The 22759-nt window shown below is 42.8% G+C and overlaps 1 protein-coding gene across 1 annotated transcript; it reads right to left on the reverse strand.

Annotated features, from left to right (window-relative positions):
- Positions 1-4642: 4642 nt before the first annotated feature.
- On the reverse strand, positions 4643-22192 carry ATG14 (autophagy related 14). The gene is made up of 10 exons (XM_072115743.1): positions 21935-22192; positions 14711-14773; positions 13455-13497; positions 12861-12942; positions 10480-10717; positions 10019-10248; positions 9604-9721; positions 7767-7857; positions 6770-6855; positions 4643-5898 (listed from the first exon to the last, which is right to left on the reverse strand). The coding sequence occupies exons 1-10, from the start codon at positions 22150-22152 to the stop codon at positions 5592-5594; spliced, it is 1476 nt and encodes a 491-aa protein (XP_071971844.1). The 5' UTR covers positions 22153-22192; the 3' UTR covers positions 4643-5591.
- Between the last annotated feature and the right edge of the window lie 567 nt (positions 22193-22759).

The following is a 22759-nucleotide window of genomic DNA, read 5'->3' on the forward strand; positions in this document are numbered from 1 at the left end:
TTGGCCTTGACCTTTGTTTCATTGTGTGTTGGGGTTTGTTTGTTTTTTTTGTTTTACTTTTACTTTGCACTTTTTTTTAATATATATTCTATATATATATATGATGTGTAATATTGGTACATTGATCTTTTTGCGTGTGATTTTCTTTAAAAACTGCAATGTTTTCAGTAGAGTTTAGATGTACAATTTATGGAAATGTTGAAGCAATTTTTAAAAAAACAAAGTAAAAAAAAAAAATTAAATATGTGATAACTCATCACTAAGTCTAATGACATTTACTACAGAAACACTGACGAATCTTTCACGGTATAGTTAATAGTTTTAGTGGTTTTGTAAAGGTAAATGGTTTCATTGCTATAGGATTTTTCTGAATGCAATACTCTGTACAGTACTATGCAGATCTTCAAGAAGGGAAACGTCTGTGCAATCACTATTCAGTATGTTATAAATGAATGCACTATGATTTGCAACATTTTTTATTTCTTTTTAAATTTAAGTTTCTGAAAAACTCCCATTTGAATCCATATGCTAATGAGGCAGTTGGTGCCGCTGGTGAAATTCCTGCCTGAACTACTCTTCTTAGTCAGATAAGAAATTAGGTATAGATTTATCAAATGCTGGCAGTATGTGTGTTGGCTTGATGTCATCCCTACCTGCTGGATCTATTGGGAGGCTCTGCCTTCCCTGTATAATAAAGAATTACTATTGAAATATTATTTCAAAAGCATACATAGCTTGCCAAATCTGTCCCTGTCCCCAATGAGGCTCATAATCTAATCAACCTACCAGTATATTTTTGGAGTGTGGGAGGAAACTGGAGGACTCGGAGGACACCCACACAAACTCATTGCAGATATTGACAGTCAGGTTATGCACCTGGGGGCTAATAATCCACGGGAAACATATGTCCCTGTGGGAGTAAATCTTGGAGAGTCCCTTGTTGAGAAGGACCTGAGGGTACTAGTAGATCATAAATTGAATAACAGCATGCAATGCCAATCTGCTGCCTCTAAAGCCGGCAAGATCTTGTCATGTATCAGAAGTGGTATGGACTCTCTCGTGATAGCCACACCTGGAATATGCTGTCCAGTTCTGGGCACCGGTCCATAAAAAGGAAAGAGTGTACAACGTAGAGCCACAAAATGATTAGGGGTATGGAAGGCCTTGGTTATGAGGAAAGATGAAAACTAGATTTATTTAGTTTGGAAATGAGGGGACATGATTAATTTGATGGTCCATACAAAATATATGGTGGAAAGTTGTTCCAGGTTAAATCAAATCAAAGACGAGGGGGCACTGTCTCCGTCTGGAGAAAACAAGGTTTACAGGGCTTTTTTTTTTTTTTTACTATGAGAACTGTCAATCTGTGGAATAGCCTGCCTCTGGCACTAGTCACAGCAGGGACAGCAGAGAGCTTCAAAAAGGGTCTAGATGCCTTTTTACACCTAAATAACATTGCTTATGTTAGATGGAATTGTTTTCCTGCTTTGGTTGAACTTGATGGACATATCTTTTTTTTCAACCATGTAAACTATACTATGACTTGGATAGTATGTGAACCTAGGACCCCAGCGCTGCAAGGCTGTAGTGCTACCCACAGAGTCAAATATTGGGTAAATAGCTGTGGCAGTGGGCAGTTCTGTCTGAACAGGCAGGTGCTGTACAAAAATGCTGCGCTAGAGGAACCACCTTAACCTCGGATTGGCATGGAGGTGGCACAAGGGCAGGGAATGGGTCCAATTCCTTCCTGCATGTTGGGAATTTAGTCTGAGAATGGGCAGAGGGACACATTTTAAGAAACCTAGATTGACACTGGCAGACTTGCATAGAAATGCTGTGGACATCCGTACCACATATGGAAATGGAATAATAGACAGTAAAGATATGTTGTACATTTTCATGCAGCCAGCAGCTTATATTACTTGCTGGAGGTGGAAGACTCCCTTTAATCGTTCAGGATCAGGAACTGGGATTCCATTTGAGGACAACAAGACAACATTTCTAGTGTTGATGATAATTAGAATCCTGCTTAATATTTGCCCCAGTAATAAAGAATCTTTACTTGTATAAAACTAGTGAACCCCCTTACAGTAAACCCCTGATGCTGCTCTACTGTATCCAGAGACCTGGCAGAACTTCTGTGTATTCAAGCTCCAAAAGATTTCTCTGCGGCTCCTTAAAAATAGAGCACTGGCCATTGCATCTCCTGACTAGACCATCCCTTTAAGTTCTTCTGCTTATTCAGTCATGTAGGCTTAGACTTAAGGTCTTCATCAGAGTATTAGTGGAAAATGCAATGGTCTCATATGGTTAACACTGCCCCTCACAAACCGGGGCTTCTGCGGGACCTGAGAAAATGTTGTATTTGTGGCTGGAGGTGAGAATGACTGCACAGAGCACAGGCAGCTGTGTCCTCAGAAGGTCTTCTCTAGGAATAGCACTGCAGTGTTTCCATGTAAGAGCTCATTGTCAGGAATAAGAGCACTCACATAGAAGGGAATTATGTAGAGCCGATGAGTAAGGCTCTGACTACGGAACAGGACTTTATACTCAATCCCTGCCAGAGGCAAGATCACGCAGGCAGCATGTTATAGAGCAGGAGAAGCTCAGATTGTACATAGGGTCCTGTCTACAGGCAGCATGTTATAGAGCAGGAGGCGCTGAGGAGATTGTACTTTTTGTGGAAAAATATTTACAGTAGTATGTTTGCTCATTCTCTTGTCAGACTCCCACTCCCAGACTGCATTGAGGTTTTGATGAATAAATTACATCTCATTCTGCTTATTTTCCTATCTAACACAATTCCTGCATTTAATTTTTAAGTTCCTTTCAAATACATGGTATCCCTGACCCTCACGCCTGTAATGAGGGGGACTGGTGACAGCCTGTCCTTAATCTGTGGAGAAGTTTTAAGACACAAAATTGATTCCAAATCATTTCATGGGAAATCCCATCAGTGTTGAAGGAAACCTGTGGGTCAGTATGTGACTGGTGGGCATCACACGGTGGTGATTTTATTTTTACATCCTAATGTGAGCAGTTTAAATAATTTAACTAGTGATGCTGAGAAGATGTTACAATTCTAGGGTTTCCATAAATAATTTACTAACCTCACTGTGTATGTGCTCTGGCCTGTTTTCTTATACCACCTTTCTTAGGTTACATAAGCAGTCACCCAATAACCCTAGGGTGTGCAGCTGCTGGCTTCAAAGCATGGAAAGAATAGGAGGTAGCTAGATGGTTTTGGTCTTAAAACTGCACACTTAGGTTGGTCTCCTCAAGCCATGGACCTGCACATGCTGGGTGCCAAGTGATTCCAAAAATGTGTATAGAAGTACAAAGGAAAAAAAGCTTATTTTGTAATAAGGGACTGCAGATGGGGGGTCATCTGACCAGAACAGTTCATGAGCAATCACCCTGCCATTAGGATAGTATTCATGAAGATTAAAGTCCTGGCAGGAGGATTGGACGACCATCCCCTCCCAGCTCCTGGGAAAGAAGGGAAAGCTAAATAGCAATTTTTTTTTTTTTTATACCTAGGAACAGGGGAAGATGTGGGGGCTACATCATGAGGGAAGGGGGGCACAATATGAGGAGAGATGGAGGACAGGAGGCTGCTAGATGAGCAATAAAAAGCAGGTATGGCTAGTGAAGCTTTTCAGTCTTCATTTCTCCAATACGATTAGCAGAAAAAGTAAGTATTTCGGAGATGATCCCCTGTATTTGTGTTCTGTACCCCTCTGGTTAATCTGAGGCTACAAACCACTTTCCGAAATTGACTGTAGTCCAGAGTTAATCATGAATATCAGTGAGAATGTCACCCATCAGCTCCGGAGGAATTTGGCTCAGTGATGTCACTATTTCCCGGTGTCTCTTATAGTGACTGCTCCCTTTGTAATAACATTACTATAATCCACGTAACCGTAATCACACAAACCACATCACAAATAAGACAGTCACATTGCCACTTCTCAAAGGTGGAAATAAATACTTTATTGCCCAGTTATATAAGCAGAAGCATCATCAAGGACATGTCACACACTATCAGGACAACGGGCAATGTGAATAGGACATACTAGAGTTTTGTGTAGCAGCAGTGATGTACAGATCTAGCACTTCACCCCTCTCCGCTGTAGTCGAGCTCCATTTACTGTGGTGAATCCAGTAGTGGGATTAGTAGTTCAGCAACAGATGATAGCTGTAAAATTCCCAGACTAGGACCTGCCATTAGGCTGATGTATACAACCCTGAGCACTGGTGCCTGAGGCAGAAGTTTGGATATGGTGAAGATATCAGCACCATATGCTACAACCTACCAGAGACAAAAAATAAAAATATCTACAGAATAGCAGAGAGATGACTCATTCCATCCCTGTGAGACATTGTGCTAAAGGAAAAAAAAAAATAATATCTGCTCCTTTTATTTATCAGGATATTTAAATTTAAAAAAAATCTACTAGAGGAATCAAAAGAAATATGTGTCTCCCAAAACAGACGGATCTTCCCTTCTGTTATTTTCACCAAGCCGACTCCTCAGGGGAAGGACCAGCCAATTTATGGCCCATGACTCCTCCCACGAGTGAAAGAGGCACATAAATAAATGGGGTAACAAGTTATTGTGAAGTTAAGAAAAATAAAAACAAAAAGTTAAAACCTTTATTTTGCAAACATCTCTCAGTCATTACAATCCCTGTATGGCGCATTCAGTAAACACTTCAGTATTCAGCACACATAGAGAGACAGCATGAAGTAATAAAAAAAGTTGAGGTCAAACAAAAATAAAATTAAAAAAAAAAGGCATTTCAGTTAAAATCATTTCATAATGGGCAACGGATAAATCGTGAACTAATTTGCGTATGGGGGGGGGGGGCATTCATGGTTCCAGATTTTGACCAGTGTTATTCAAAATCATGCAACACTTAAAAATTAAAATTTGTATCTCAAAGTATCATTGGCCTTCAGTCCATTAGACATTAGTAGTCAGTAAATGACTAAACCTGCTCCAAAGGAATTATCTCCTAAACTACATGGTGACCACCAACCCCTTTTCCTAGTGGGGTTTGGTGCTTATAGGCAGCACAAGGATCTAGCTAAGGAGTAAAATCTCTCGGTCTGGCTGCTATATGTGACTGGTCTTCTATAAGAGGGGATACAGCACATCTGGGGCCCAGTTCACATTACATTTGGCTGCCATATATAGTGCAGGGCATGGACTAGTGGAAGCTGCTAGGCTGATCTATGAACAAACTACATGTGCTGACCAAGACCAGGACACGAATAGTAGGGAAGACTTACAGATACACACGGGGGCATTCCTGGCACATCTTAAATCATATCATGGCACCATCACAAATGATGAAAAATAGGAGCCAAATATAAACTCCCCATTATATACTGAATACACATGGATGGAGAGGAAACCCCTCTATAGCATGTCCAGATTTCCTGGGCTTGGTGCGGTCAGAACGGAGACACTCATAGGAAAGTCTAGACGTGATCCTTGTCAATAGTAGAAAACTTTATCCGTGCACAAAAGAATAAAAGCCTAAATGTATAGAAAGTTTGTTCTCCGCCATGAGTCAGGCTGTGTATCAGCGGTGCCCGGTGTAAGCCTTAAACCAGGAGGTGACAGAGGCAGCGGCGGAGGAGATCATCCCACCAGCGCTGCTGCTAGCGATGGGCTGAGACATCATTGTGCTCTCACTCTCCTGCATCTCCAGTGGTTGAGAGGGGATGTCACAAAATTTGGGACTAGGCAGATTTTCCCAGTCAGTGCCAAGGTCAGTTTCTTCATCACTTATGTGCTCGCCTCCGCTCTCGTCACTCTCACCAGCACCACTTGGATCCACAAATTCCATGGAGTCTTCGAGATCTGCACTTATTTCAAAGGGTCCAGACCTAAAGGACAGAACATGGACTGTTCAGCTTTGTATCCTATGTAATGGATATACCATATAAAAGCCTTCATTACAGTCAATGGGACAGACAAATATTGAACAACACAAATTAGGCTATGTTCTCATTTCTTTTCCTGACATGTGCAGCAATATATTTTGAACATGGACATACTGGCAGGTGGAGGCCTCCTTTGTGCCCCTCTGACCAGTAGAAGTCACATCCTGCAGGGAAAAAAAAAAAAAAAAAAAAAAAAAAAGGATGGAAAGTTGCAACAAGCTTTGTCGTTCCATCCTGCTGAATGTTGTATATGTTCAGCAGAGGCCGCTACAGGCAATGTATTGTATCCATCTCCAGCCTCTGCCGAGCATACGTTAAAAGGAAGGTTCCCAAGATATGAGCTACCGACGTTCAGTCAGTTTCCCCTGCGATACTCCCAGTGTCTACTTCCTCCTGCTTCTAAGGGGTCCGAACCACCATTTGATCATACAGTGGGATATGTCCTACCGCTTACCCAACTACTATTCTCTAATAAAGGAACACTCCAGCCAAAGAAGATTCATTGAATAATACACAGTGCAGGGTCTGAAGGGAGCAGCAGGACTAATTTTCATTGTATTCTTAGAACCCCGCTAGACCCTAGAGACCTGCTCCTCCATTCCGTAGGTATAATTCAAAGAATCAGCGGTGACTGGAGTGTTCCTTTAACAAACCTTCTCGGATGTCTGGGCCGAAAGCTGCTGTACATGGAGTTGAGTGGTTAGTAGGATTGAGCTTGCTGTACTCTGGCTTGTTCCAGAGTACAAAGGACAGACTCTGTGCCAACACAATGCTGTCACTGCTGCACAATGGAAACAGAAAGGTTCCAGCTCACCTGCCCAAGTTTTCACTGTCTGGACTGACCAAGTACATGAGGTTCCTGAGTGTATGTAGTGGGTGCAGCAGATCCAAGTCCACATGCTGCAGAAGAAGCAGATATCACATATTATCACATCCAAACAAAAAGCTATGACACACTACTGACGCATCTATTTTAGCACGTTGAACATAATTACACTGCTCTGTTATTCCTCCTGAAAGTATATGACTAAACTAATGCCTGAGTTCCCACATCATCAAAAGGATGTGTCACTAGCCACGACAATACCATTAGCACGGACTGGACATTATTCAGCTGGTGTAAAGATCGGCGTTGCCATCGGGTGGCTTGTAACCTCCAATGGTCAGTGTAATCATGCGTTTCCAGGAGGAATAACCAAATCCTGCTACACATAACCATTTCTTAAAACTGTATTGCCTGTGTAGCCATTTACCAGATACAAGCAAGGAGATCTAGTTTTTAATGACGCCCCATCTTTCTGTCAGGATGTATATACATTGGGTTATTTTAGAGAAATAACTTCCTTCCGGACCAGGACCCAGTGTGATTGTAAGAACCAATTCAGATGTCACCCCAACAGGGCAATTCTCACTCTCCAGGGTGGGTAGAGTGGCTGCCTCCATACAAAAACCAAGACTGCCCCCTTCTCTCCAACACAGGAGGCATCCAGCCAGGCACCGAGAGCACGACAAGATGAGTGGATGAAGAGGTCCGCCAAATAGCCAGTCATTAGAACTAGCCCAAGGGTTGCAGTTATAATCACAGTAAGTTCAGGTCCAGAAATGTATGTTAGTCACCCTATTAAAGGGGTACTAGGATTCCTTATTCACATTTGCCCCCAATACTTCAATCTGGCTCTCCACAGAATGAAATATTACTGCAGGGGGCTTGAATACAAGTGATAAGAGGATACAGAGCAGTTATTACGGCTACGCAGGGTCTCCTCTCTGTATTATAGGGATGTTGTGGAAGATCATACAATGATACCGACCTGAGAAAAACACAGATAGAGGATGTTGGAGTTCAGCTTGTTCACTGCTCGATTAAACTTCCACCGATTCAAATTTTCTCCACAAAATTCACTGCGGAAAATCCAGAAGGAACAAGAACATTTTACCAAAAAGGAAACATATAGCTGGAAGCAGCCGCAACCAATTATTCTCCAAATGGACCCATTCATTGAATAAGAGGGAAGGATCTACCATGGTGCAGATGAAGCTACAGTCATATGAAAATGTTTGGGCACCCCTATTAATCTTAATCATTTTTAGTTATCAAAATTTAGGTTTTTGCAACAGCCATTTCAGTTTGATATATCTAATAAGTGATGGACACCGTCATATTTCAGGATTGAAATGAGGTTTATTGTACTTACAGAAAATGTGCAATAAAACAAAATTTGATGGGTGTAGAAGTATGGGCACCCTTATCATTTGCTTGATTTGATTACTCCTAACTATTTTTTACTGACTTACCGAAGCACTAAATTGGTTTGGTAATGTCATAGCCAGGTGTATCTAAATCATGAGAAGTTATTTAAGGTGGCCACATGCAGGTTGTTCTCCTATTTGAATCTCCCCTGAGGAGGCATCATGGGCTCCTCAAAACAAAGATTGTTCGACATAGTTGTTCAGGGGAAGGATACAAAAACTTGTCGCAGACAATTAACCTGTCAGTTTCCACTGTGAGGAACATAGTAAGGAAATTGATACCACAGGGACAGTTCTTGTTAAGCCCAGAAGTGGCAGCCCAAGAAAAATATCAGAAAGGCAGAGAAGAAGAATGGTGAGAACAGTCGCCTGAGGTATGCAAAAAGCACATTTGGACAAACCAGTTTTATTTTGGAGGAAGGTCCTGTGGACTGATGAAACAAAGATTGAGTTGTTTGGTCATACAAAAAGGCGTTATGCATGGCCGCCAAAAAACACAGCAATTCAAGAATAACACTTGCCACCCACTGTAAAATTTGGTGGAGATTCCATCATGGTTTGGGGCTGTGTGGCCAATGCCGGCACCGGGAATCTTGATAAAGTTGAGGGTCGCATGGATTCCTCTCAGTATCAGCAGATTCTTGAGAATTATGTTCAGTGACGAAGTTGAAGTTACGCCGGGGATGGATCTTTCAGCAAGACAATGATCTAAAACACCGCTCCAAATCTACCCAGGCAGAGGAACAATTACAATGCTCTGGAATTGCCATCCCAGTCCCCAGACCTGAAAATCATTGAACATCTGTTGGATGATGTGAAGCGCTGTCCATACTCGGCGACTATCAAACCTAACTGAACTGGAATTGTTTTGTAAAGAGGAATGGTCAAAAATACCTTCATCCAGGAACTCATTAAAAGCTAAAGGAAGCAACTAGAGGCAAAAGGAGGATCTACTAACTATTAATGTCCCTTTTCTGTTGAGGTGCCCATACTTTTACACCTGTCAAGTTGTGTTTTTATGCATATTTCATTTTCTGTTCGTACAATAAACCTCATTTCAATCCTGAAATATTACCGTGTCCATCAGTAATTAGATATATCAAACTGAAATAGCACAAATAACACAAATTTCGATAGCTAAAAATGATTAATATTTACAGGGGTGCCCAAACTTTCATATGACTGTATAATATGGGAGTGAGCAAAGGTCTATTGGATCTGTCACTGTCCTATTTTGGCAGCGGATGGAGACCCGGACAGAAGTATTGAATAGTCCCTTACAAGAGAGGAGTAATAAGTGTCCGGCCTCCTATGCTCGTTCACAAATCATGTGGGGGTTAAAAACACAGTAAGCCGGAATAGATCCACAAGATGTCCCAGCGCCTGGTAAGGTCTTACCTATTGTAAAGCTTTCTTGGAAGGTTCACATTCAGTATGTGTGACAGAGTGTTGACAAGCTGAGTTGCATAGCACAATGCAGCGCTGATCGTGTACGCCGGATTGTTATATTCCATTTCTGCAAAAAAAAAAAAAAAAAAAAATTCTATATTAAAAAAGAAAGAATTCTATGTACAGTCACTTGTAGACGCCTAATTCAGAGATCCCATTAAAAGGGCATTCCAACATTTTGATGGCGAGGTTGGGGAGAAAGTGTTCAGACAACTAACTGAGTGTGAACTACTTAATGGTGGCCATACTGGAGCACTGCAGGAGCAGAGCATAGTCAGTACAAAGTGGACTCAGCAATCTGCGTCTGGTGCCAGAATCGGCAAACAGTCAAATAGGAAAATCACAGCATCCACCAGAGCATCACCTGGTCCTGGCGTGGTCTTTTTCTCCTCCACCCAGTTGTAGTAAGCAGAATAATCCCCATTGTTGGGCAGAGTGATCCATGGTCCGGCTATACTAATGCTTGTATCTCCATTGTGATCATCGCACACCCATCTCCCAGAAAGGTAAGTCGTCCTGCGGGCTTCAGCCAACTTGCTCACAGTGCTAGAGGTCATTGCATTGTCATTCTCAAATGAAACGTCAGCCGGATCCCTGATAACACAATGTTACAAAAGATACATTACTGAGCCATAGAAGTGTTCATTATTTTATCATTACACTCTAGGATTGTATATTATAAAGTGGTAGTATGCTTTGCACTCTCTTGAGGATGCCTGGAGCCCCAGAGCCTAAAGATTGCTGCACTGGCACCAGCTAGAACTGGCATCATACAGACAGAAGTGGTTTAATACACAACATTAAGAAGGTAAAGTCTTGGGTTACCTGGTCACATTTCTCACTTCCCCTAATGGGAATATAACAGAAGTCAGCTCCAGTATATGCGACCTCCGTAGACTGGCCAGCTCCGCGTGTCGGCTCTTCAGATCTTTGTTCCTTTTCTCTACTACCGCACTGAGCTTATGGTTCCTCCTCTGGAGCTTCTCCTTTTTCTCCTGATGCCTTTGACTCCTGATGTAAAGATCTTGGTTGTATCTTTTGGACTTGGAAAGAAGTTCAGAATCTTTGAAAGAAAAGCAAAAGTGATCAAAATGCTAGGAGGCATCAATGGCGGGTGACCCTGCCCATTTACTGCCCGGTCTCATCAAAGGCAGCTGTGGCCAAAACTGGAAGTTCTATAAAGACTGAGGTTTCTTCATGATAATATAGAATGCGCAAATGATCTCCATGTATCCAACAATCACAACGGAAACCTAAATTACAGGTCACAGTATCAGAGTAGCGAGGATCAGTCCAGTCTGATATTGTACATCAGCTCAGATTTGTGCTGGAAATATCCACTTCTGCAGTGGACACGACACAATAGGACAGTAATGAATAATCTACAATACAAGCTGAACGTAATGCACATGACCAGATAAAATTGGCAAAATTCCATTCTAAAAGAGACAATACTAAGTGTTGAGATTGTTGATAAACTCATCGGAAAGGACCTTTTCCCCTTGGCTCGTACCTCCTGGGGGGTGATCCCTTAGGATCACACTGCAGGTTTATAGGTCGGATTTGCGCCTCTAATCAGAGTGCGGCCTCCAGCCACGAGCCGCCTTCATTTAATGTTCTGTGGGGACATCATCTGATGTTTATTTTAGCGCAGATAAATATTTGAGTTGAATCTTAGGTTAAATGAATTTAGATTTATAAAAAGACATTTTCCGCTCATTCGTCAAGCAGGGAAATTTCCACAAGTTCAGAAAGTTTCTGCAAATAGTCGTTTTAAAGCGGAAGATTTAAAAAAAAAAAAAAAAAAAAAAAAAAAAGCCGTATAATAAGGAACAAGAGGCTTCTTGTAACCTCCGCCCTGCAGATTTCAGGCATGTTTGCATTGCGTGTCATGTCTGTAGAAGGACTGAACCCAGGTCCTCAAATACAAAGCTGGATAGACATTACTCCATCTGCTGCTGATAGAATGTAGACAACTCACTGTCCACACATTTAACCCCATTAAACTACTTCCCTCCCTCATGTAGGGCATCAAGAATGTCCTTTCTAGAATTGCCTTTTCTATTCGAAACCTCATAAATGTGAAAGCGAGAAGAGTCAGATTTGCCTGAGATGAGTTAAATTTAAAGAGTTTTTCCCACCAAGAAAAGTTAGGGATAGGGCTTAACTTGCTGATCAGTGGGGGTCTCAGTGCTGTGACCCTTAGAGACCATGAAAACTCAGTCGGACCCCTCGTCGCCATGTCAGACTAATGGAGCAGATGGCCAAGCATGACCATTCTGCTCCATTAATCTCTATAGAGCTGACAGAAATTGCTGAGCGCGCACTCACCGATCTCCAATGGAGCAGAGATTAATGGAGCAGAACGGTCATGCGTGGCCGTCTGCTCCATTAGTCTGACAGATCGACAAGGGGTTTGACGGAGGTACGTGGGACCCCATCGAGACCTTTTTTCGTGATCTGTGGGGGTCTTAGCACTGAGACCCCACTGATCAGCAAGTTAGGACCTGTGCGTGGATAGGGCTTAACTTTTCTTTGTGGGAAAACCCATTTAAAAGCTAAAAGGGTGAGAGACACTTCAGACGGCATGTTAAAGACAAGAATCTTATCTGTCAGATAGCAATAGGCTTCTGGCACTGTGAGCTACAAAGATAAAGAAAATAAGAAAGTTAAAAGTCCAATTACCATACACTTCCAACAATGTCTAACAGTCCATCTCCGGTTCTGTAACTCACAGAAACACACGCAAGATAAGAGCATCAGAATTAAAACGCCTCTTGAAGCCTCTAAACTTGACTCATCTCAAGCATAATGACTCTTCGCCAAAGTTGCACGTAAATGAGCTGAGGCGATTCACATAAAAAAGTGGGGAAATTCTGGAAAGGACATTTCATACCCTACCTGAGGAGGCTAGTAGTTTAATGGGGTAAAATCTGGTGACAGGTTCGGTTTTCAGTGGCCCACTAGATTTAGTTAAATAGTTAAAAGGAACAACTATAGGAATTGCTGAGCCCCTGGACCCCTCCAGCAATCCAGAGTAAAACATGGAGCAGCAGGAGTATGCGTCTGCAATTTCCGTCATTCCCACACTGTTGCATGGAGTAGGCAGACACCTGTGAGAACCCCTGTTGTCTGCATTGCTGGGGGTCCGGTTGCCATTTATCACATGCCCATAACCAGATGAAGAGCAGCATAAACCTACTCACTCTTTGCAATCTCCTCATTCCCATTGCATATGCTCTGCTTCAGATGCTCAATCCTCATCTTGCAAGACATGATCTTCCATTTCTAGGAGAGAGAAGGTTCTTCAGACAACTGGACTCAGAATATAGAAGTCAAGGAATCCAGATACATGTATCACTCCTTTTGTCCTATTGCTTTCTTTTTCTTTGTGCAACTTTTTGAGAGACTCTTCACAGTTTGGTGCGCTTAGTACTGTGCCTAAAAAGTCTCAAAGTTAGCTGCCTTAAGGATTCAGTGCTATAATATATACACATCTTTGTAGCCCAGATGTTTGTTCAAATTTTGGTTGAGAAATTGTCCCATTCTTGCACCTAATTAGTCCCAAAACTTTTAAACTTGTGGGACTAAAGAGTTGACCACCACAAATTATCTATAACTATATCTCTGGGTTATCAATGTAGTGTTACAAGTTATTATTTCACAGCAGGTGATCTGGCTGAAAAGCCAAGGCCAAGAGACCTGGTCATGAGATGATCACCAGGAACGTCATACTAATATACACAGTCTACACAAGTCTAAAGGATCATTCTCCAGTGACAAAGGTCAATAGAACTCACCAGCTTATCTGCTGCCAACTTGCCCTCTACGACTGATGCCACCCTAAAAACCAAGAAGGATTTTCACACATCTCATGATATAAACACCAAAACATACAAATTCACTGCATATTGACATCTGATGTTGTATTTCATGTCCTCACGTCGCACTAAAAATTATTCTTATTTTATTCTATTGTGACAAAAATAAAAACAACATTTTGGCCTCTCTATGAAGGCAATTATCAGGCTTGGTAACACATTCATAGAGGGCGAAACGTTGCTGTACATACACACACTGGCAGGTGAAGGGCATCTTTTTTACCGCTGTCTGCACAGTATACGTTGTATAGTCTGTGGAACACATGATGGAGAGTTACAGCAAGCTACGTCTTTCCAGCCTACTGAGGCCATTGAGGTCTATAGTGATTAGATGAGATTGCATGGCATCCACACCAACCCTCTGAACGTACAATCTGGAGACCCCAGTGATGACACCGTCCATACAAAGACCGTAACATCACTGGGTCAAACAACCTGAATATTGTCAGCAGTCAGTCTCTGGCTGCTGCTGATGTTCACTCCTTCTCCCACTTTTAGGGAGCAGGGGGACATCCCACTGTATGTGTATACAGTGCGATATGTCCTAGCCCTCTATTGTAAGAAAACGCTGCAACATACCCTATACCGGAGGCCAAAGAAGAAAAAAAAAAAAAAAAAAAACAAAAAACCCACAAGTGTAAATGTGTCCTGAATGGCTTTTTTCCTCCAATCTACAGATTAGGTCACAATTACATTGATCACCTATAGCACCTATCTGCAGAATGGGGGTACACTCACCCCTTCCCGCATGCGCAGCCTGGTCATAGAGTCATAGCAAACCATTCGGGGGTCAGCACATGTTATTTTATAGGTAGAACAGCAGAAGGGCACAAATTTAAAGCTCTAAGAAAAAATGCCCCAGAAATGTTCCCCAAAGCATTTCCTTAAAAACACATGACAAGTCACTGAAATGCTGACTTCAGCTATTGTACTCTTGGTACAACTGGGGGGGGGGGGGGTTGCCACCTTTCCTATTCCAGAACCATCATTTCATCTTCCTGGCTCCGGGGCTCAGAAGTCATAACCCAATCGTGTCAATTCTTGTTTCTAACAATACAGTCCAAATGTGAGAAGATGAGTGATCAGAGAACACTACCACCCTCAGCAGGAATTTTAATAACCGCAGTTTGCAGTCATTATTTGAAGTAAAGCGTTTTATGTGAAGGGCCACTTACTGTTTCTGAAAATCCAGCTGTGTTTCCCTTAAGCGATTTAATCTTTCCCTCTTGTCTGCAAACCTAAAAAAAAAAGATCAAAAAAAATTGTTAGATAAAGTGTTTACTGAGCAATAAGAGGACGCATTAGTGAGCGGCAGAGATTAATGGCTATGGGAAGCCGCATCAGACTAAAGTGAATCGGTCACGACTAGTCTGGACGCCAACGTCTATGGAGGAGATAAACAGCTACACCGCCTATCCCAACAAATCACAGCAACAAAATGAGACATTTCAACTAGGCAAGTATAATATTAGGGTCTTCTAGTTACCCTCTTAAATTTAAGAGCAAGTGGCCAACCACCAACTATGAAAAACTACCTATGACCTTGATAAATGTCGCCACCACTGCACTAGATGTACGTCTATGTATAAGTTATATAAAGCAGATTGGGTTAGGTTTCTGCACATAACGTCGATGTAGGGATTACAGTATTTTTCGGACAATAAATGCCTACTATGACGTCTAGGTTCATATATAAGGCGCACCGGAGTATAAGGCGCACCTAATTATAAGGGTGAATGACCAGCAGGTGGCAGACGTGTGCACAGTTCAAGGCAGCTGTCGTCTGTAAGTACGGTTCATATATAAGGCGCACTGGACTATAAGTCGCACCTTTGATTTCTCAGAAAATCAAACCAATCAAAGGGCAATTCCTCCAGAAAATGTACAGTTTCTTGCCATTTCTGCCATACACAGGTCTTTAGTTAGTTTTGTGAAGTGGACCAGAGCTAATGGACAACGCTTTCCACATTCAAAATATCCTTATTGGGAAATTCTGGGTTTATAACAGCGAAAAACATGGCTGCTTCAAAAAACTTCAATACGCACGATCATGGTTTGTGCTGGCATTGTAACGCCGCTGCATAGAGATGAATGGAGCTTAGTTGCAATATCAGCACAAATAATGGACAGGTGTGGCGCTATTTTTGGAAGAATGCAGCCAAGTTTTCAATCCCCAGACATCCCTATGGGATCCGGGCAGGCTGCATGCAAGCACTCCACTTCTGGTTCACAGGCGAGTGAGATCACGCAGCTCCGTCCCATGCAAATGAATAGGACACTGATGTAATACCAAGCAAAGCCACTATACTACTTACAAAGTGCTGGGTAGGAACCAGGGCCATTTAAGTGCTGCAGTACAGGCAGTCCCTTACTGAAGAACACCCGACCCCTAGTTACAAATGGACCTCTGGATATTGGTAATTTACTGTACTTTAGTCCTAGGGTACAATAAAGATCCATAACAGTTATCACTGGTGTCTGCAATGAAGCTTTATTGTCAATCCTGGTTCTTATCACAACCCAACATTTTAAAAATACAATTGTGACAGAGACCCAAAAAATGTTGGCTGGGTTTACAATTATAAAGTATACAGTTCTGACTTGCATACAAATTCAACTTAAGAACAAACCTACGGACCCCATCTTGTATATCTGCCTGTATATTCACCTTTAAATCTGGATTTACACAGCAAAAGTTATTTTCTGACAGACTAAGGGCCACATCACACAACCCAACTGTGTCACATTATATATGCCGAAAGCCAGCCTCAGCACCTGTACATGACCAGGATCTGCCTTCCAGGACCTTATGCAAGTATTCATGGATAGTACCATAAGACACTGGAGGGGGATTGATCATGGACAGAGATCACATAACCCTTCAGTTGCTGTCATTTTATGGTCTTATGTCTGGCTGATGAGGAAAAAAGACATTTGACCCAGGAACTTTTCTTTACAGATCAGGAAACTTGTGCATAACAAATATATTTAATAGGTATATTGGCAAGTTAACAAAATACATGATGTAAAGCGTCCAGCCCCTTTAATAGGACCCTGAACTATCCGCACTTTAGCAGTCATGCTACTGACAACCAGTTTTCTAAACTCCATTTCCCATATCCCACTGTATCCTATGTTGGTAGTAACAGTAGGACCAGACTGTCCGCTATACACAATACTCCCTCTGCTGGATGCAACATGCAATGAGAAACCCAGCTGCTATACAAAGCTACATATCCTCAGATATACAGTGGATACACAAAATATTCAGCCCCTTTAAAATTTTTCACTTTGTTTCATTGCAGCCAATTGGCAAGATCAAAAAAAAAAAAAAAAAATGTTATGCTCAGTAATGTGCACTCTGCCCACCATCCTGACAGAAAAAAAAAGTAGATATTTTTGCTAATTTATTTAACAAGAAACTGAAATCTCACATGATCAAGTATTCAGCCCCTTTGCTCAGTATTGAGTAGAAGCAGCTTTGGAGCAAGTAAATCCAGGAGTCTTGGGAATGATACAACAAGGTTTCACCCCTGGATTTGGGGATCCTCTGCCTCTTCCCTGCAGATCCTCTCCAGTTCCCTCAGGTTGGATGGTGAACGTTGGTGGAAGCCATTTTCATGTCTCTCCAGAGATGCTCAATTGGGTTTAGGTCCGGGCCAGTCAGGAATGGTCACAGTTGTTCTGAAGCCTCTGCCTTGTTATTTTAGCTGTGTGCTTAGGGTCATTGTCCTGTTGGAAGTTGAACCTTCTGCCCGGTCTGAGGTCCAGAGCTCTCAGGAAGAGGTTTTCATCCAGGATCTCTGTACTTGGCCACATTCATCTTTCCTTCAATTGTAACTAGTGGACCAGTCCCCATAGCATGATGCTGCCACCACCATGTGTCACCAGGATTGTGTTTGGCAGGTGATGAGCAGCGCCTGGTTCTCTCTACACATAAAGCTCAAATTTAACACCAAAAAGTTCAATATTCATCTCATCAGACCAAAGAATCTTATTTCTCATAGTCTGGGAGCCCTTCATGCGTTTTGCACACTGTATGCTGCTTACATATGTCTTGCGCTGGGGAGGGGCTTCCAGCGGCACATTCTGTCATAAAGCCCCGACCGGTGGAGGCTGTAGTGATCTTGGGGTTCTTCTTTACGTCTCTCACGGCTCTTGTCCCATGATTGATCAGTTTGGCTGGACGGCCAGGTCAGGGTTCATCCCAAACTTCTTCCATTTAAGGATTATGGAGGCCAATTTACTCTTAGGAACCTTGAGTGCTGCAGACATGTCTTTTGTAACCCAGGCCAGATCTGTGCCTTGCCAAAAATATGTCTCTCGGCTCCTGGAGAAGTTCCTTAGACCTCATGATTCTCATGTGCTATATAGACAGGGTGTGCCTTTACTAATCAAGTCCAGTCAGTTTAAACACAGCTGGACTGCAACGAAGAATTAAAATCATCTCAAGGAGGATCAGAAGGAAATGGACAGCATGTGAGTTGTATACGAGTGTCACAGCAAGGGGTCTGAATAACTTATCACCATGAGATATTTCAGTTTTTCTAAATTGGCAAAAAGATCTATTTTTTTTCCTGTCAAAATAAACACCTGCAGAGGGAACATTAATGAGAAAAAAAAAAAAGAAAGTTTTTAAAAAAGGACAAAAAAAAATTGACATTGTTGAAACATTTTCAACACAGTCATTTATGGAAGCCATATCTCACGTGCCAGTAAATACATAAACTTTCCATTCACTCCGGGCTGATCTTGTAGCATGTACGGGTTAGTGGATGATGCAGGGAGTCGGGGTGGAATGAGCATCCTTCAGCTAACATTACCATGACTGTATACATCCCATCCTCATATACTGCTGCCTCAGAGATAAACATCCTCCGGTCTATGATATCAGTACAATATTTACTTCCTGGCTCTAGGAAAACATTTAGCACTTGCCACTTCATTCAATATGTGCCCATTATAAACATTTTAGTGTGGTAAATTTTAATAAAATATAAATATGTACATTGAGCGAAAATATTAATATTTTCACAAGTCTAAATTATCTCCTTTTCTGACAGTAACTAACATTTCCCATAGGTCTGCTTATACATTTTATGTAGGCCACTTAGCTTACAAGTTAAATAGCGATTTTCAAAGAAATTTCAGTACTGAAATTGGAGATACATTTTTTTTTTTAATGAGTTTTGAAACATATAATATTTTAAAACTGACTGCACAGTTTCTGAAACATTTTTATCTTAAAAACCGCTTTTAACGAGCCAATTATTATGGCCAAGTAAACCTCATTTGGAGAAGGTGTTCAATAAATATTAGGCTACATACACACAAGACACCCAACTGTGCATGTAACACCCGGATGGAAATCTGTGTGGATTTGCATGTAACTTATGGAGATTCATAGAGGATTCACTGCAGATACTCCGTGGACTTTTTCCTATCCCGCACAGAGATTAGTCAGATGTGGAGCTGCAGCAGGAAGCTGACATGCTATAGCACCCATTGCCATTTCCATCAGAAATACTCCATTCTTACTGTCATCTGCAGATTTTCTAGACCATTTTAGCTGTGGAAACATTTGCAGGGCCCTCACTCTACCCTCTAACTTACCTTCTGCCACCTCCCCAACTTGCATCACACGTATAGAGGATATCAGAAGGCCTGCAATTTGCATATCTATGTCAGTCAATGTCATCCCAATACCCTGCAATTATTCCATCGCAGACTCCGTAATCATTACTCAATAATCAGGAGAATGTAATTGACAAATACATATCCGGTGGAACAATTCCCAAACCCTCCTGAGAATGATAACACGACGGGTGGAGTCAGTATTTCCCATCCTGCACGCTGTGCGGAGGTTACAGGAAGAGGGATAAATCATTCAAACTCATCCAAACACACAACTTATAGAATAATAATATTTAGATACAGGTTCAGGTTTTTCAGTGAGATTTCAAATCCAAAACCAGGTTGTGCATCTCACCTGGTACAGTCAGGGTCAGTCACGCCAGCGCCATGAGCACCAATGTATGATAAACTCCCCCCCCCCCCCCCATGGAGTCTCTACCTGGAGGCTGCCGATAGAGATAAATATATCTATCTCTCCTATCATATCCTCTTTATCTCTATCTATATGTCATATCAGAGAAACAGAACACTGCTGAGGGCTATTACGGGCAGCGCTCTCTCAAGACAGTCTAAGGCTGTATTCACACTGCCGCAAGGGGGACGTATATATGGACGACATATATACGTCCCCCATAGACGGCAATGGGGGCACAGCACCCTACGGGAGCTGTACGGTGCAGGACACGTGCGGCACCATACCGCTCCGCACCCGGTAAAAAGATAGGACATGTCCTAACTTTTCCCGTATTACAACACCGTAAATCCCTATGGAGAGGAGCAGTGCTCACCTCCTCCTCTCCCCGCGTGCTACAGTACAGCGGGCAACGGCAGTGTGAATGTAGCCTAAGGCTGCATGCACTCTGCTGTATGCCTGCACCGGCCGTAAACACAGGGAAAGATGGGATCTGTCCTATCATCTTCCCGTTTACAGAGCGGCACAGTGCTGCCATTGCCGCTTATGGAAGGGGGGGGGGGGGGTTGCGTCTATGGCGGCCTAAAGACAGTCCTCCATGACAAATTCCCCCCTAAAGCTTATGTTTTATACTCAAAACAAGGGCAATAACAGCCACCCCAACCCTGTCGGATACATCGAGAGGCATATGCAGCGCACAAGAAAAATTGAAAAAAGTTTCAATGCTTCTACAGAAAGCGGCATAGAAGCACTGATAAATGCCCCACAAGTTCTGATGCAATATTACAGAGAATATTCTCCTCTCTAAAATGACATAAGAAACCACAGACACTGAGATGTCCACAGTAAAAGTTGCAATCAGGAGTAGGAGCTGTACATGAAAATGTACAGTCCTGAATAACTAAGTGAAGATCCGTCTCCCCCTCATTAATAAGGGTTATTCTATTCCTTTACCCGACAATATCACACGAGACTCCCTGCTCTTGTGTCTGTTGTAGTTTAGAAATAACGAGTCTCTGCCCTCGCCTCCAGTCTCACCTCTTCCTGTAAGTTACAGAAAAATGTGTTCCAGGAAACAAATAAAATATGTAACTTTTCCTTCCAGGTTCTTTTCACCACCCTTATCACAAGCCTTAGATCTGCAGATTTAGGTGGTTGTTCATATTTAACCCGTGTGGGAAAGGAGTCAGTGTCTGAAGTGTCCAAGTCAGCTGATCCCCACTCTCCATATTGGGGTGACTGCTATCTGTATGCATAGTATTAGAAAGAAGCACCTGAAGGGCCTGAAGAGAGGAAGTGGACATTGTATCCCTAGAGTCCTGCTCCTCCCTTCTGGCCCTGCACTAGGGATAATTCAACAAACCGTCTGTGACTGGAGTGTTCCTTTAAACTATGACAGATTTATCATCCAGCATCAGACTGTCTAGTCAAATACCATTGTTTTACAACCCTTGATAAAGGCACCCACTATGTACAATCTGCTCCGCTCCTTCTGCTCTATAACATGCTGTCAGCAGATATGATACTATGAACTACCTGCTCAGCTCCTGCTCTATAACATGCTGCCAGCAAAGTTTGCTCAGCTCCTCCTGCTCTATAACATGCTGTCTGCAGATAGGACACTATGAACCACCTGCTCAGCACCCCCTGCTCTACATTATGCTACCTACTGATCCGACTGCATTTTCTGTGTGACAGGTTCAAGTACCACCACATACAATGACTTCGGGCTCAGTTAGGCTGCATTTGAGCATAGAGTGTCAAAAATAAAGAAAATCCTCTGTTCAGTAAGATGAGCTAATGGTAGAGAAATATATTACATGGTACAGTACGACTCTCTAGAGATTGCCCAAAGTATGGCTATTAGCAGAAGCAGGTCACAAAACATCTCATCAGATTCCGGTAAACTGGAAGTCCTGGTGTGACACAGGATCCGGAGTCTCAGATTTGTGGAAAACCCACTAGACTGTGGGTATGAGAGTTTAACACGTGAATAAGAGAAATCATTGTACAGAATTGAAGCCGAAATACAAATATGTATAACACTGCCCCAAACACATCACTAAGCCCCTCACATGGTGAAGTGATAACACAAATACACCAGAGACTTTATTACATGGATCATTCTGTATAAGTGGGGGATACTCTGACCACAGAACGCAGGCTGCCATACTGTCTGTAGTGTGAACACGTGCATATAATAACGTACTATACCGCAGGTACGGAAGTCGCGGGAAACTTCCAATGGGGCGGGTATTCCACGACATAAACGCAGTAAAACCGCAAAGCTCACTCCCTCTCAGTGTAGACGGCGTTCTACATGGTCCGGCACCGCATACAGAAACTCGGTTACCTTTCCGTGTCCCTCCCGTCAAAGAAGACGAAGTCTCCGCTCTGGACGCACTTGGCGCAGGTCAGCCTCCGGCGGGTGGTGTTACACAGCGGGCAGCGCTCCACCGCCACGTACAGCCCCTCCGCGTCATCCACAGAGTCCAGCAGCTCCGGCCCTGTGCGGGGGCTCCCGCCGCCGCCCCCGGCCGCTAGGTGCTGCCGCTCACTGGGAGACGCCATGACAGCTTCTTCTCACCGGCTGTCACGTGGGACTTTGTTTTTAAGCAGGTGAATGCTGGGAAAAAAGGGGGCGTGGATAGATCTTTTGACGGGTCACGTGACCCAGGTTATTGTGGGAAATGTAGTCCATGTGGCAGATCATCTGATGATTCAAGTCCAGTTTAACTAAAAGTAGGAATAACACATAGCGGAGCGGCTGTACCGGCTCCCGGGCCTCAGTGCTTCTCATGTATATCAGAGCTTTCACAGAAAGAGGCAGAATAAACCAGGCCCTTTGTCCCGCCCCTTATCCAACACATTATAATACAGATTTATCAAACTGTCTAAGGCTGCATTCACACTAAAGCATAGTTAGTGTGAATTAGTTAGTGTGTTAGTTAGGGGACGTATATACGAGCGACGTTTATAGAAGGCAATGGGCGCACGGCGGCCTACGGGAGCGGTACCCCGTGAAAAAATAGGACATGTTGTGCGCCATGTATCCCTATGGAGAGGGGCAGGGGTGAGCAGCGCTCTCCCCCTCCTCTCCCCGCGAACTGCTGTGTGCCCGCCGTACCGTACGTAGTGTGAATCCAGCCTAAGGCTACATTCACACTGCCGTTGCCCG

This window comes from Engystomops pustulosus, chromosome 7 (assembly GCF_040894005.1).
Source record: "Engystomops pustulosus chromosome 7, aEngPut4.maternal, whole genome shotgun sequence".
In the NCBI taxonomy this organism is placed as follows: Eukaryota; Metazoa; Chordata; class Amphibia; order Anura; family Leptodactylidae; genus Engystomops; species Engystomops pustulosus.

What these genes read in the sequence shown, in the direction of transcription:
- ATG14 (XM_072115743.1), bottom strand. Translation starts at nt 22,152, where the DNA reads ATGGCGTCTCCCAGTGAGCGGCAGCACCTAGCGGCCGGGGGCGGCGGC. An exon ending in AGTTGGCAGCAGATAAGCTG is followed by an intron (nt 12,943 to 13,454) that starts GTGAGTTCTATT and finishes TCTCTCTCCTAG; the next exon opens with AAATGGAAGATCATGTCTTG. An exon ending in AAAGACCACGCCAGGACCAG is followed by an intron (nt 9,722 to 10,018) that starts GTGATGCTCTGG and finishes TTTTTTTTGCAG; the next exon opens with AAATGGAATATAACAATCCG.